A 16145-nucleotide genomic window follows, 5' to 3' on the forward strand; every position below is an offset into this window, starting at 1 on the left:
TATACCTTTCAGATTCTGAAGTGTATCACATTGCAACTACAATTTTACGGAAAGAAAATTAATAATAATGAATGCATGGTCAGTATTGTTTAATTATGTGGTGGCGCTTAAGTCAGTTTCTGTTCGGTCTAATTTTCGATGAAACGTTGACTGTTTTACCAACGCGGAATTTGAAGTTCAGCCTCGACGCCTCGACGCTCGCATCACCTTAATGCATAACTGCATCGAGATATAAATAAATAGAAATATATTCTAAACGTTTATGTAGCAGATGCTCAATTTTATTAATAAATCTAATTGAAAGAGAAAAATTTTTAGTCAGAAATTATTTGATAAAACATTTTGATATATCTGCCAATTTCATATATAACATGTATTTTATGGTCATGTTTTACTACTACGTTTACATTTACAAATGCATGTATGAATTGCTCCAGGGTTGAATTTTCATACGTTTAGAAATTCGATTATTAAATTTTTTGAACATTTACGCTTCTAATTATTAAGAAGTGAATGAAATGCCACCCAAAAAAGCACCTGCTCCTAGCAAAAAGTCGGAGCAGAAGAAAAAGGAAAAAGTTATTGAGGTATTTAAACGTGATAACTTTATGTTTTTAACCTATAAATACCGCATCGCATATTTTGAGGATACATTTGTATAGATTTAATATTTTCGGTATTTTTTTAATACTGCGGTCTTCCTTTTGTAGGATAAAACATTCGGTATAAAGAACAAGAAAGGTGCCAAACAACAGAAATTTATTCAACAAGTAGAGAAGCAGGTAAAATCTGGTGGTGTTAACCCACGGAAATTAGAAGATCCTAATGTTAAAAAGCTCGAAAAAGAAAAAAAATTAAAGGAGCAGAAAGAATTAGCTCTCATATTTAAACCTGTGCAAACACAAAAAATAGATAAAGGTATTAAATGAGTAAGGTTTTTGCAAAGATATAGTTAAAAGAACAAGTATATCCGATAATTGTATGTTGTACCATTATTATCTTCATAACAGCTGTATGTTTCATTTGTGTTGCTATTTTTATTCATTCGAATAACAGTCATTTCATATTTATAGGAACTGATCCGAAATCAGTGGTATGTGCATTTTTCAAACAAGGACAATGCACAAAAGGAGATAAGTGTAAATTTTCTCATGACTTAAGCGTGGAAAGGAAAGCTGAAAAACGTTCATTATACTGTGATATGAGAGATGATGATGATAAGGAAACTGATACAATGGATAAATGGGATGAGGATAAGCTGAAAGAAGTAGTGGAAAAGAAGCATGGTGGTGGTAATCGCCCAACCACTGATATTGTGAGTATATTTCTATACTTATCTTTTTTTCTGAAACTTATATTTTAAAAAAATAATACTTCTTACATTTTAGATTTGTAAACATTTTTTGGAAGCAGTGGAGAAAGCAAAATATGGTTGGTTCTGGGAGTGTCCCTCAGGTCAAAAATGTATTTATAGGCATGCACTACCACCTGGTTTTGTTCTAAAGAAAGATAAAAAGAAAGAGGATAAAAAGGATGAAATTTCATTAGAAGATTTAATTGAAAAAGAGAGAGCTAATTTAGGACCAAATCAGGTATGAACACATTTAAATAAAGCATAAATAATTAAATATATGCATACATATATGTACGTAACGTGATAAATAATATATTTTACGAGTGTATTTAATATAACTGTTTAAAGTGTCGAGTAATCTATTGAATATTTTAACAGACTAAAATAACATTAGAGACATTCTTAGCATGGAAGAAAAGAAAATTAAGGGAGAAGAAAGAACAAGCTCTTAAAGATGAGGAAAAGAGACGAAATGATTATAAAGCCGGTCGGCAAGTTGGTATATCCGGTAGAGAAATGTTCTATTTCAATCCTGAGCTTGCAGCTGGAGATGGTATTTTCATTTTAAACTTATGACATAAATAATTTATGTAGATAATTAACATTATAACACTTAATTTTTTACTTTTGTAGGTATTGATGATGGAGACGAAGCAATATCTAGTTATGTTCGTGAAGAAGAAGAAGAAGACGAAGGGGAGGAAAGAGTTGAATATAGAGAACTTGATATGGACAGGCTTGCTTTTGAACCTAGTGAAATTGATACTTCTGGAATAACTGTTGCCTCTATAGATCGTTTGAAAGATGATAAAGTTACAAATAATGAAGATTCTACTGGTACGTATGAACTAATCATATCGCTATAAAATTCTGATGCTAATGATTCGTATTTTTGTAGTAGTTACGGTTGGTGAAGGTGCAGCTGCATTAGCAATCAATGAAAATCTATTTAAGGAGGAAGATTTAGAGGGCTTAGAAGAGGAATTAGAAGATTTAGATTTAGAAGAGTGATTTAGATTTATAATTTGTTAAATTTTTCCTTCTACTGAGTGTCTCAATTATCTGTATTTTTACAACATATGTATTATCTGCCTATTATATATACACTATACATATGTAAATTCACTAGTTCCAGATATAATTTCCTGTATATTCTCATTTACATTTTTACGTTCTATTTGCAATAGGTACATACATATATATATTTATATACAGAGCTGGACCTATGAACGCTATTCTGTTAATGAAATTGTAATTTTTAACTTTTTACGATTCAAAGTATAATTTTGTTCTAATCCATTGTTATTTACCATTTGTGAAAGTTACAACTATAAATTTAGGTCGCAACTATAGAAGTAATTAAAATGTTATTGATTTTTATTAATTATTTTAAAAAATTTTATCATAAATACAAATTAATGATAAGCAGAATGAAAGTTTATAATATCGTAACGAGATTAGCAAATAGAATGAAACATATTTTAATAAAAGCATTCATTCTATGTAATTACTAACAAGATTAACATAAATATTAAATAATTTATAGATATATTTTATTCTTTTTAACTGTTTAAGTGCAATACGAGTGACTGAAGAAGAAATACACTGAGAAAGTGTAAAAGCAAGCTATGCACCGGAACGTGGGAACCCGATCGTGCTTGGTATTGTATGTGTATAAATAATGCCAGTTATACATTGCATGTATTATATTTTCTTTTTCAAATTCAAACTTACAAAATATTACAAACATGCAAAGAAATTTATTTAATTTATTATTTCAGGTATAGCTTGTGTATCTTCTACATTTATATCTTCAACATAATCTATAACTTTTAGGTCTTTCATTTTAGATAATGATACAATTCGCCGAGATGCACGATATTCGTACATCCTAATATCTGGATATTTTTCTAGTAAGTATTTATATGCGGTAACAAGTTTATCAATATCTTCTACAGTAAGTTGTACTGATCTTAGTTGTGGATCCAAATCACTAAGTTTATACATCATCTGTCCTAATTCAGTTCGATATTCCACAGGAAACAATGTTCTAAAAAATAAATAAAATTATGTACGGTAATATTTAGATAACACAGTAAGACTTTCATATAAACTATACTTACTCAATTCCTCGTATAGAGTATTTTTGACGGAAACTAAAAATATGTCGGTTTACTTTTTCAAAAATTTTAAATTCATGTCGTGTACGCGGAGTCACTAAAGGAACAAATGATACAAGACCAACATCAACATCCGGTTTGGGAATAAAAGCTCTACCTATTTTTTCAAAATACAAAATAGAATAAATTTTATATTTAACAGAATTTGAAGAAGTAAATCAATTTTAAAGAAAATATTGAAATTAATAGTGCACCTGGTATGATGAAATGCAGTACTGGACGCGTCCAAGCTTGTGCCATTACGGATAATCTACATCTTTGTATATTACTTGGTTCAGCTATTATACGTTCGGCAACTTCTTTTTGAAATGTTAAAGTCATTCTAGTTCTTCCAAATGCCCAAGGACCTCTTTTTTCGCTAATTGCATGAAGCCATTTTATTATTAGAGGTGTTGAAACATTGAACGGTAAATTACCAATTAATCTGATTTTAGGGCTACGGTCTTCCCAAGCTGTCTTTACACTTGTAGGAAAAAGATCACTCATGTCTACCTTCATAATATCATTATATATAACTTCCATTTCACCATTAACTGCTGCATAGGAATCTATTAGCATATCTAACATAGGTTTAAATCTTTCATCCTTTTCTATAACAGTTAATTTTTTTGGATGTTGTTTTAATATTGATCTTGTTAATCCACCAGGTCCAGGACCAATTTCTAATGCATAACAATCAGCAAGATTTCCTGTTTTCCTAATTATTTTATCTGTTAAGTTTTGATCAAAAATAAAGTTTTGTGAAAGCTGTTTTATTGCTCTCAATTTATATATTTTCAACACTTCTTTTATAGTTGGAAGAGGTGGAAGTCTTAAAGCAGTCATGTTTTTATTTTCTTATTTATATATTTATAACTGATAATTTAATGCAAATTATTTATGATCAGTAATTATTTGTTTAGCTTACAATACTTTTACATTAATAGTGTTTTCTGCTGTTGTATAAATAACATATGACACTTTTGAATTGAACAAATTTAAGACATTATAAATAATTTTAAACCAGTTTATTACTGTTTGAAGCTGGTTCTCGAATTACTTTCTCAGGTTCATTCAGATCATCCAAAAATGTTTCTTGCCTCACAGTATGTATGGTATACAAGTAAATTCCCACAACACAGCAAGCTAAAGAAATACCTGTTACTATGCAACGTCTACGAGTCTGTTTATATTTCAGTGCCCGATAGAGAGCTACTTCTTCTGCTTGTTTCATATACATCAAATCTGAGTATTTTAATCTTCTTTTATCCTTTTCTAAATTAACCTTTTGTAAAAATTCACTACTCTTTTCATCTGCAAATAAAATGAATTAATCAAAGGATGAAATATTTCTGATAAAATATCATGTTAGGAATATTGGGCTTGCCATTCACCAGTTTGCATTTTTTAAATTGTGTTCTTCAAGTGATTTACACGATTGTCTTGTACTCTGTGATAGTTACTCGTTCACTTTGTTTCTCGTGCTTTTGTTGCTCAAAAATATTGTTGAGGTTCTGCAGTCTGTTAAATACGAAAATTAAAACGAGAGTATTATAATATAATACAAAGTTATATAGAATAAAATTTTCTAAGAGATTCTTTTCAAAATAATATTAGTAAAATATTCGTTTAAATACTAATTTTTTAATCAAGAAATGAAGAAAATTGTACCTTTTCAACACCGTGACGTAACATCATAAACGAGGTGTAAGATAGATTTATCATGTAACTTAAATTTCTGTTTCAGATGAGATTTGGGGATTTGTGGCACGAGATCTGACATACCGACGTCGTCTAGATATGGTAGAATGTGACATGAAAATGATTTACCTTTCTGGTATTCTTACCGATGGGAGTATTTTAGTTCCTAATATTCATTTTTAAATCATAGAGTGCGCAATAAAGCAGTTAGTAAAGTTTCCGGCGACAGCGGTATTTTAGATCGTGACACACGAACTGTCATAAGGTGATTATTATCTCTATTTATTAATTTCTTTCTCATTAATAAGCAGTGCATAGTTTTCGAAAAAAGCACAAACATTCATATGAACATGCGCTTGTCGGTTAGGATACTTCTCTTTCAAATTAGTTGGTACGTTAGTACCAAGGCATTATCAGTGAAGTAACAATGCAATTTGTAGCGATTAGGGGTTCAAGCTGTCTCATAAACTGTCACACTATATTCTCGCTTTATTTTTTTTTAAAGGACCCTCAGACTACTTCGAGGGGATCCTCTGGATCAACTCTACATTGCAAGATAAGGGAATGCCTGTGGGATTCTTCGAGACACGCTTTGGGGACTGACTTACGGGTCGACTACACGACGCTGAAGTCTCAATAGCGTTTGGAGATCTCCTCCGGCTACAATGTGAGTTTGCTCTGCATGCAATTCTAATAAAATAATGTTCTATAAGCTGTGTGCCATTTCCTGGGATTTGTTCTTGGAAATTGTGCAAATTACAATTCGAACTAAACTTAAAATAAGTACATCATTGATACTATAATTTAATAGTTCACCAACTTGTTTATTATTTAATATAAAAATGCATTCGTGGTTAGATATATGAGGATCATAAACAAATGTACTTTATGTTGTAACATATGGTCCATGTTATACGTATAATAAATCATAGTATCTATAAAAGTTCCTCTATAGTTTATGCGACGCGATGGCATATCTATATATTATTCTACTGGTAATAATTCTTCCGCGTCGCTGTTCAGCGCTAAAGGAATAAAACTCGACATCAAGGATCTTCTGTTTGAGACCCCATTAAAAACAAAGATCTATTTTATAATGAATAAAACAGTACATATTACGAATACAATTTCCTGAATAAAATTTAAAAAAATATTAATTCGAAGACGTTTTTCATTAGACAAGAAAATTTTCATCCGAAGCGCGTATCCTGTCTGTTCACTTGTCTGATGAAACTTGAATATTTGATAACGTTGCATTACGTTAACAGCGTCGGGTATCCATTTTAATGGATTGTAAAGCAAATTCAATACGTTCGCTGGTGGGAATGTAAAAAGTTGGCTCCCTATTAATAGTAATTTTTCCATTTTCCTACGAACAATTGAGATGAAACAAAAAAATTGTATAATCGAACGGAAAGGGAGTGGTTTTTTTTTCACGCCCAACTTTTTCTCCTCACCATCGAGGAAAAAGTGCCGCGTGTGTCGATTGTTTACACAGAATTGATCGATATATCGCGCATAGGGGAGCCGGTTATATTCCAACTCTTCCTCATACGCAAAACGCATCAGTTTACAAAGCAGGTCACCGTCGGGGGTGGGTGGGTTAGGCGGGTGTACGTGTGCACGTCTATAATACAGTGACGAGTTTTTATTTTCTACGAGCAACAAGCGCCACTCCTGAAAAACCCATTTCGTGCGTCGTTTTTCACGTTACCTTCACCCGGTTTCATTGTTGGAATTTTCCAGTCAATTGACTCTAGGAGACGCAACGTTTTGTCTTCTCCGTTGCCGCGAGCCCAGTACTGGCTCCTATCTCTAGCTTCCTCGTTTCCGGTTTGATGTTCGATAAGAAGAAACGAATATGTCAATAGTCCAGGGATTACAATGGGATATTCATCCCAAGGGGATGGATCTAAATAAAACTTGACGTGTTTCGTATCGTTCTGTTTCTCTTGGTCTTCAAGGTCTTGGAACATTTTCAAACGTTGTTAAATAAATAAAAAGAAGGTTTCAAAATATTCATTGAAACAGTGAATCTTGTTCGCTTCTATGAACCTTCTGTTTGTCTATCTGCAAAATTTCAAATGGCTGATCGATTGAATTCACCATTGCCATTATTAGAGCAAGAAATCATTGCTAAAAGAAGAAAAGGAAATCTTCGAGTAATTCGAACCGTTTAGTCTCAGGGTGTCTTTAAAAGAGTTCAATTCTATCTTAATCGCAATAGACCCGATGTACATATCTCGGTCTCCAATAGACAGAAAAATAACGTACAACGAGTCGGTCCACGTGTGCGAAAAGAGGCGCGAAGTAACCGCGTCCCTCGTAGCGCGTCAGGAGCTCCGAAGGATATTTCTCCTGCTGCCCGACGATCCTTTTCCCTTCTCCCATCCGGGAGAGAAGGACGGGCTTGCGCCCTGAGCTGCTACCGCGTCAAACTCTCGAGAGGAAAGAAAGGAGTGGGAAAGACACGGTGGTGTTCAAAGTTCGTTTCAGAGTCTGGAGTCGAAGTCACGGATAGAAAGGGGTTGAAGGAGCGGAAGGGAGCTTGCAGAGGGCTCGTAGGATGTTAAGGGTGGCGAAGGTGGGGTGAGGAGTAGGCGAGCTTTTTCGGCAGGCGCGTAACCAGTGGCGGGGGCTGAAACGAGGGGGTGGCGTAAGGAGAAACAGGGGAGAGAGCCAGGGTGAGACGGGTGGTCCGCACGGGTGGGAGAAACAGGAGACCCGGGCAGTGCAAGCCGGGCAGCCTGCCCGACGATATCGTCGCTTTGGGTAACACGGTGATTTCTATTATTTTTTTTTTCTTTCTCATTGTCACTTCACGCCGCGAGTTTTCCTTTGCGTATCCTTTTTCACGCGAGCATGCGCGCATCATCCGGAACTGACTAACACGCGCGAGTTAAACGCGACGATCGTACGTACCCCTGCGCACTCGTACGTATAAAGCACGCAGCAACGGGAAACAGTGAGTTGCTTACGCGATCGTTCGTTAAATACCCGAGGAGCACGTGTATTCGGAGGGGCAGCTGAACGGGATAGCGCGCCCGAAAGAACGCACGCATTTCCCGGCTCGGAAGCTTCCGGCAACTTTCAAGTAACAGGTTGGTCATTCCGGCTTCTCTTAAAAACCACTTTCGCGCGCTTCCATCCCAATCCTTCGACCGCTGTCCTTCCACTTTTACGACGTTCGAATGTCTCCGTCAATCCCTTCGATCATCGTCCTTGCCTCCTACATCCTGAATCGAACCGACCGCTCGGAGACTTCGAGGACCTTCATAGTACTTATCGGGAGAAGTAGAAAATGATCGATCGGTGGAAATCCTAAAATCGATACTTTTATAAAATACCGAAGCTTACGATCGCTTTCATAAGAAGTAGAAACTTCTGCCGCGTATTTCTTCAGGTTTCTCCTTTCAATTTAGTTTGTTTCAGACTGAAAATAATAATTTTAAGAATCTTGGTTCCATTATAAATTCTTCGAGCCATCGTTCGATGGATCGTACAATTTAATTGATAAGAAATCGTCGAACGGATGAAATGTATTTTTCATTAGTTGAAAATAGCCGAATCGATGGCACTGTTAATTAACGGTACCGAGGTGCTTTCGTCTTTCCGCGGAATTGCGGTTTTGCCGTGGGAACCGTGCCACGTATGCAACGTGATTTCGAGATGGATTTGATCCCGTTTTAATCGACCGATTTCCGTTCCTATTTCCTCGATTCCCGGAACCTTCCATTCTGTCGACGATCTTTATCTTCTCGACGCTTTTGTCCCGACGATCAACCGTTCGCTTTTAAACATCTTGACACTATCCCTTTTTTTTTATCGTTCGGTTAAAGAACAATGCGTTTGTTCAGCATTCGTCGGAACGGGGAACAAGAGCAAGAGCGGAACGTCGTTGAAAAGCGAAAGTACACGTTTTATTTTTCATGTTAAACGACGCGACGGATGAGCGTCGAGACGCATTGATTGCACGCGACGCGTAACAGGTCATATACGAGGGGAATAGGATGGTTTATTAAAAAGGGTAACGATTTATATTTTTACACCGTTATCTACAGACTTAAATACGCGTTTTCCATTGCTTAAAACAGTGATTGAGTTAATTTTTTGGTAAGATCTTCAGCAAGTCTGTTGTTTTCTTCATCTCTTTCAAATGTTGAAAATGTTTGCCTTTAGCTCGAAAACTTTTGATCACGTATCACATCTGGATTTTGAGATAGTAGGGTTTCATCCCTTCAAATCGCGCATCAGAAGATATAAAAAAATATCGAATTTTCATGAAAATCAGAGGAGACTTCCATCTTTTTCCTTGGTAGATAGACTGTGCATAATGTAGTCGATGGTTTTAGTACCCAAATTACCGTTTTACAACTTAATAATGAATTAAACATGGAAAGATTAATCGGTATTATTAATGCCAGAACAAGTTTACTGAATATATCGAGTGTCAGGGGTAATTTTCCACGCGAATTTTCCTCGATTTTATCGTCGCTAAGAGCCTGCTGGATTCTCGACGGAAATTTTCCTACCTTTTATCAGTACGAAAAGTTTACGGTGGATCGGGGTTACGCTAAGATTAAGTTTTCCGTTCGAATTTTTTTTTTTTTTTTGGAGGACGGATTTAAATTTACGATACTAAATCCTTCTGCGTGTTTAAGGATGCCTGAAAAATATTATCTCAGGTTTTTCAAATTTACATTTCTAGAATTTCTTTTAACAATTATTTTTCTCTTACTATTTCTTTTGTTGAATCAAAAACAGTAGAGTTTGCTGTTAGAAAAATGATTGTTTTATTATCTGGATACCTTATATCACCCTATTCGAAAGATCCTTCAAAGCCAGATAGGCCATTGAGAATTGTTAGCCTCTCAAGTACATAATAACCTACGTTAACAATTGCGTAAAGAGAGAATTCCTCTGAAAGCCTACGCCCAGCTAAATGTCAGGCTACCAATCATTCAACGTGCTAAAAATACTGAAAAGATCATGTTCGAGTCCACCTACGCGAAAAAATAAGGGGACGGGTAGGTGGCTAAGGAACTCCATGGACGATCACGTTCAACGCGTCGAAGCACGATATTGCCAGGCTAGAAAGACCCGAGCAAAAGGAGGGTCAAAGAGGGATGCGAATTTCTCGACGATCGAAGGAGCTTTTCCCTTTTTTTTTTCACCAGACAAAAGACGAAATAAAAAAAAGAGACGATAAGACGTTCACAGACGAGTTTAGAATTCAGTTAGTTTATTCGAAATTCTAAAAACGATAAATTTCAAAATTTTCATATTTTTCATTTTTTTAATAATTTTAAATTGAGAGATAGTAATTATAAAAATTTATAATCACAATTTTCTCAATAATTTATTTCCAATAATATCAGATTAAGTCTTGAGCCCTACTTAGAATAAATTTCAATTTTTCAATAAATTTTAGGCTTCAGAAATCATAATCCTACCCTAGCTTCCAGATGTAAAATTACAAGCACCATTGTGCTTGTAACAACAACAGCTACGGAATGAAATTGTAACGATCTGTTTCAACACGTCTAGGCTTTCAATTTGCCAGGACTCGAGCAAATGTTTCCTTTCTCTGATTTCCAGCCGGGTAAACAGAACCCAGGAACAGACGGCGAACAAATCATGCGATAAATTTCGTAGTCGGTATTAATTCTTCGCGAAGGACGTAACAGGCGCGCGCAAAGCCACCTATTAACACACGACACCTCACACTTTTCGTGTTTTAAAATTACGAAACCTCGATAGTTCGAGCTGCGACGTCTAAACGTGTTCATTTTCACCGTGCCAATCGAATCGTCAAACGATTCTCCGAACGATTTTAAAGGGAAAATCTCGGTAGCCGAACAATGTAACGCTTTGACGTGCCCGACAGATTGACACTTTCTCATTTTCGTAAATTAACGCAAGTAACGGTATTGCTCTCGAACGCCTGTTTCAGGTATAAAGCGAAACACGTAGCGTGACAACGTCGATGCTGTTGACATATTGACATCTTAACGCACCGATATCATGACATTTTAGCGCAGTGGTGTACGGTATCACCGTCGGTGTCAAGTGTGTTCACCGATCGAACGTGAGACCGCAACGTTAAACCTTGAAACAGGTAGCCGAAGCTGGCAAACCTTGACTTCAAACTCGCCCCAAATAGAAACGCCTCGTTGATAATTAATATAATATTCAATTTTACGAATATTACGTATAAATCGTGGGTGAAATAATGGTAACACTATACGAAAGAAAAAAAAAAGAAAAAATGGACAGAGGTCCTTTCAGTTTCATCCCTTAAATAGTCAATCAACGAATCGATAATAGTATTCGTAAAAGTAACGAGGACGCAATAACCCGATGCAAATAAGCGTTTCCCACCTATTCGCGAACGGGTTGTCGACGACAGAACAACAACAATTTCACCGAGTGATTACTCGATCGGAAAAGCTGTTCGAGGATCTCTCCCTTATTTTTTTTTTCATTTCCCGCAGACCGAAGGATACACAGCGATCGATAGAAATAAAGAACGCGCTTGCGTTTCCTATTTCTCTGGTAATATACAGGCGAACATGATGATCGGTTGACCCACTTCTCCGCTTTGAGTATCGGCTACGGGAAATTAGGCTACAAACAACAGTCGGGAACACAGGATGACCGGTCGAGCGACGCGTGTTTAGCAAACAGCCGTGTTGGATACAGGAAATACGCGAATTCTGTTGTTTAGATTAGAGAAAGTTTGAAAAAATTTTATGATTTTCTCAATTTTTGATTGATTTCATTTAATTTTCCTTTCAAATTTTTAGGAATATTCACCCTAATTCTGTATTTAGATATTCAGTCCTTTCTCTGGGGAAGTCTGATCCGATCGCGAGTGTACAATAATTAGAGTACTTAAGTTCCTTTTCATTAAGACAGAAGTTAATTACACGAATCATAAGTTCCTTCTGAACCAATTAGTATCTTCGCACCCTATCTTGATACACCGTTTTCTGCGAAACTTTCGAAGGGTTAATATTTATCATAAATCGTGTATACGAAGGGTGAGACACAAAAGGTGGAGTCGCTAAGGGTGTGATACTTTGGATTGGATCGATGGAAAAGTAAAAAAGCTCTCAATGCTATCAAAGAATTCCCTTCTAGTATCGTTCCCTTTAACGTTCCGTCGGCGTCGAATATTGTCGCCGGAAGTGAAACACCGGGACGGATTTATACCCTACCTTTCTATTATATTGGAACAAATTTATCAGAGGTACTCTCGCTACGATATTGACCCTGTTAATCGTTTTACTGCGTGTTGATAGCTACTAGATTTTCCCGAATATTGCTTTCTAGAAGGGATGTTCCTTTCCCAAGTATTATTATCGTAAAAAAAATGGATGAACTTCCTTTGTATATTTCAGAAGGTATTTTAAACATAAATAATAATTACAATAAATTTTTCTATATTTTTCTAATATTTTTAACGGGGTTTAAATTAAATGAAGAATATAGAATTTAAAAGTACTCCACTTTGAAGAGTTGCATAATCGCATCATTTTTTTCCTTTATTCCATTATTATCACCAGCGATCCGTATCGAATAATCGACAAGTTATGTAATTTATACGGTATTACGTAATTCTGGGTGCGAAACAGGATTTCTAAATAATATTGAAAATTATCAGCTGATCGATAAACATGAGTTATCTGATTCACGGATCTTTTGTATCAATCGTTGTTTTTCCTCATTTTTCTCGTTGTTTTTTTTTCTTCTTACTATCGTATGTGTATGTACATACATCTCTTTATATCGGAACCAGATATGGTACAAGCTTTAAAGTATTCTACATATGTGATACATGGTGGTTGAAAAAGCGAAAAAGGGGTTCACGTTTCAAACATATCGAAGTATCATCCGTCAATAAAAGTCCCGATAAAGCTGGAAGCGTGATTTATCGTCTGGAAATTGGAAATGGAAAATCTTTGTTCCGTAAAGTGCAGGATTCTCGTTCTAAATGGTGCCATTATGGTATTAAAGGGAGCCTTTTTCAACGCCCTTTTGCTTTCTTAAGAACGTTATATGAAATTGTTCAAGCTCAAACGAACACAAGGAAAAATTGTAAGACCTAATAAGAAGAGAAATTATGGGGATGGAAGGAAGTTATCTGAAGGAACAGGGTCTCTGAGACCCTAGTTTTTATAAATTATTATGATTGGGACCTGATAATAAGAGGAATTATCGAGGGTGTTAGGGATGTTAAGAGTAGATTTAGGATTCTCGTGAGTTAATATGATTAAGACTTAATAATAAGAATTTATAAGGGGGTAGGTTTTCAATACCTTTATATTTTTATTAGATGGGAAACGTTATAACATGAGGGTGCAAATATGTTAGCAAAAGACTTTGACTTTGCATTTCTACTTTTCACAAGTCACCATAATTAGGACTTAATAATAACAAAAATAACGAGGTGTAGGGGTGTCAGCAGATCACTTAGGCTTTTCTATAAAAAGAATCAAATATGTAAATATTATGAAACGGGGATCTCTAGGTCTACTAATAAAAAGGATTCATGGAAGTCCAAGCATGTCAACAAAAGATCCATCATTCGAATCTAATCTTTATACAAGGTACTATGATTAGAACCCAATGGTAAAAGAATCCAATAATATGAGGGTGTAAAAATGCCAGTAGACCATTCATGGCTTTTTATGAGATATTATAGCGCAATTGTATTTTCGAACACCTGTAGCTAAATCGATCGAAGAATCTTTACCCCCAGGAACATTAGTTGTCTCCGTCAAAAAAAACTTACGTTCCAAACAGATGAAAGCAGCAATCGAGTTTAATAGCAGGACGATGGTCAGCGGACAGAACACAGAGCACTAGTTTGAGGTCTGTTTCTTTTTATTTTTTTGTAAACGAACAGACGAGCAAAATGGATAGGGTTTCAGACACCTGTAGCTATATCGATCGGCCGAGGTCGGTCGACAGCCCTCGACCACGAAACCACCCCTTTGCCGGCGGCACTCGAGGAGGGGAAGTTAAATTCAATCCTCTTTCCCTGCTGCTCACCCACATTCGGCAGCCACCGACTTCGTCCTTTCTGTCTGTTGATTCCAAGAAATTTCATGTTTCTCATAATCAGCTGATTTCCGCATTAATCCTGCATAAATTTCCCCCACCTTTCATTCGAATTGATTCTAGGTAATTTCAAGTGAAACTGACCGGAAACTCTGGTCATATGTCTCATAATCTCACTCACTGCATGAATATTGCATAATTTTTAAAGTAATTCTTTTGAGTGAATTTCCTAGATAATTTATAAACTTAATTTCTAATATCTCGAGTTTAAATAAATTTCTTCATTCGAAGTTTCGTTTTTTTTTTAGAAATCAAATTATAAAGATTCTATTTATATCAAAGGAATAATTTTACGACCTTTGAAAGTTTCACAATTTTTCCTCGAATAAGGGAGAATGGAAGGGAACAAATAAAAATGTTCTGAATATAAAGGATGACGTAAAAAAAGGGGGATTGAAGAATTTCGGGAAGTATCGTGCTCGCAAAAATAGATGAAAGATATATAGGTTACGTGGGTTCGTAAATCAAAGCTGACGGAAATAAGACGGGATAAAGGTGGGTGTTTATTTCAAATCAGATTTTTATATCGGCCATTGATAAAACATATTTCATGCATCTATCTTTCATTTTGACACGAATCGAAGATCTCTGTGTTATAAAGGTACTTTAAATATCTTCATTTCCAAAATATTCTTTATCGAATCAGTCGTTTTATTAACTAAACATTTTTCTTTTATTTTATTTGCATATTTTATTATTCAATTTTTCTAGTTTTAATATTTAATATCTAAAAATTCTTCGTTTCTATTTTAAAGAGACGTAAAACAGCCATAAAATATTTACGTGCATCTAGAATGCAATTATTGCATAATTGACAAATAATCGAGTAAGTAGAAACTATGTAAATGTTATTAATACTTTCGCCACTCGTATCGACAGGGGAACAATGTTTTCTAGAAAATTGAATCGCGAACAACTTTTAGCTTAAAATGCCATCAGGCGGATAATGAATCCCCATCAATAATACAACGTTAGTAGGGAAAATATTCCGCCGAAAGTTTTATTTTTTGCATCCGCCGAAGAACTATAAATTAAGGTGACGTTAATTGATCGTATAACTGAAAATATAACGAAAAGTGGGGAAAAAATTTTCATAAATAAAGCTTCCCTCCGGCGTAATTCAATTTCTTCGTAAATTTCATTTTTTGGACCCCTGAAAAAAAAAAGAAAGGAAATATAATCTCCATAACCAACTGTTTTTTACTTTTACGATCTTTCGAACAAATTTATCGTTGCTACGTACCATATTTCTGTAGCCTGTGCACTGGAATGATTTACTTTTACCGCGATTTCATTTTTTTTATCTCTCTACCGTTAGGCATTCATAAAAATTAATGGTTAATGGTTTTAATTCAACGGGATATTCTGCTTTTTTTTCGATACTTCTTGTTTCAAAGATTTCAACTTGTTCCACGATGAAAGTTTTCGTTTCGTATGCCGAAAGTGTATCGCGTTCACGAAACCGCTTGTATTTCGGCATTTCGGAAAAGCGGAGCCTTCGGTTGGTCCGCGACTAGAATTACAACGAAGCTTACTACTCCACCCTTTGTGAAAGCTGTTCCATCGAAACGTGGTGGAAAAACAAATTCAATTCGTCGAAATTTAGCTACGGGTTCCTCGTAATTGCACACGCGTCCTTGCGAATCGTATGGCTATAAAAGTAGATATTTTCCCTTTCTTCTGCGAACCGATGGAGGGTTTGTTCCTTTATTGATCCTCGAAAGAGGCTTTAGCTTTTCTTAGGAAACGATGAAACTTTTATAGAGAACGATTAAGAAGCTTTCGATTGAAAAAAAGATTCCACT

General features: G+C 35.4%; 3 protein-coding genes and 1 non-coding gene across 8 annotated transcripts in view; 2 read left to right on the forward strand and 2 right to left on the reverse strand.

Annotated features, from left to right (window-relative positions):
• Positions 1 to 385: 385 nt before the first annotated feature.
• LOC117610673 (zinc finger CCCH domain-containing protein 15 homolog) lies at positions 386 to 2597 on the forward strand. Of its 2 annotated transcripts, none has more exons than XM_034338318.2 (7): positions 386 to 587; positions 711 to 918; positions 1074 to 1315; positions 1389 to 1592; positions 1733 to 1907; positions 1988 to 2191; positions 2256 to 2597. In XM_034338318.2, exons 1-7 carry the CDS (start codon positions 519 to 521, stop codon positions 2363 to 2365), a joined length of 1212 nt encoding a protein of 403 aa, XP_034194209.1. In that variant the 5' UTR covers positions 386 to 518; the 3' UTR covers positions 2366 to 2597. The 2 variants fall into 2 exon arrangements, with proteins under 2 accessions (XP_034194209.1, XP_034194202.1); XM_034338311.2 differs by having other exon boundaries at positions 389 to 587; positions 2253 to 2585.
• A 490-nt stretch (positions 2598 to 3087) lies between these two features.
• mtTFB1 (mitochondrial transcription factor B1) lies at positions 3088 to 4525 on the reverse strand. Its single transcript, XM_034338324.2, has 3 exons — positions 3729 to 4525; positions 3478 to 3631; positions 3088 to 3404 (listed from the first exon to the last, which is right to left on the reverse strand). The coding sequence occupies exons 1-3, from the start codon at positions 4357 to 4359 to the stop codon at positions 3119 to 3121; spliced, it is 1071 nt and encodes a 356-aa protein (XP_034194215.1). The 5' UTR covers positions 4360 to 4525; the 3' UTR covers positions 3088 to 3118.
• A 227-nt stretch (positions 4526 to 4752) lies between these two features.
• On the reverse strand, positions 4753 to 5290 carry LOC117610690 (Coiled-coil domain containing 56). Its single transcript, XR_013062861.1, has 3 exons — positions 5185 to 5290; positions 4901 to 5034; positions 4753 to 4827 (listed from the first exon to the last, which is right to left on the reverse strand). It is a non-coding gene; the product is annotated as a Coiled-coil domain containing 56 (transcript).
• Positions 5291 to 5408: 118 nt separating this feature from the next.
• Positions 5409 to 16145, forward strand: part of Fife (regulating synaptic membrane exocytosis protein fife) — a 72476-nt gene continuing 61739 nt past the window's right edge. For 3 of the 4 annotated variants that reach the window (XM_034338291.2, XM_034338300.2, XM_034338304.2), the window contains exon 1: positions 7957 to 8315. The gene's annotated coding sequence lies outside the window, so the exon portion shown is untranslated. Of the gene's footprint in view, positions 5480 to 5719; positions 5882 to 7956; positions 8316 to 16145 lie in introns of those variants that run through there. The other variant, XM_034338297.2, reaches the window with a different exon arrangement.

This window comes from Osmia lignaria, chromosome 10 (assembly GCF_051020975.1).
Source record: "Osmia lignaria lignaria isolate PbOS001 chromosome 10, iyOsmLign1, whole genome shotgun sequence".
In the NCBI taxonomy this organism is placed as follows: Eukaryota; Metazoa; Arthropoda; class Insecta; order Hymenoptera; family Megachilidae; genus Osmia; species Osmia lignaria.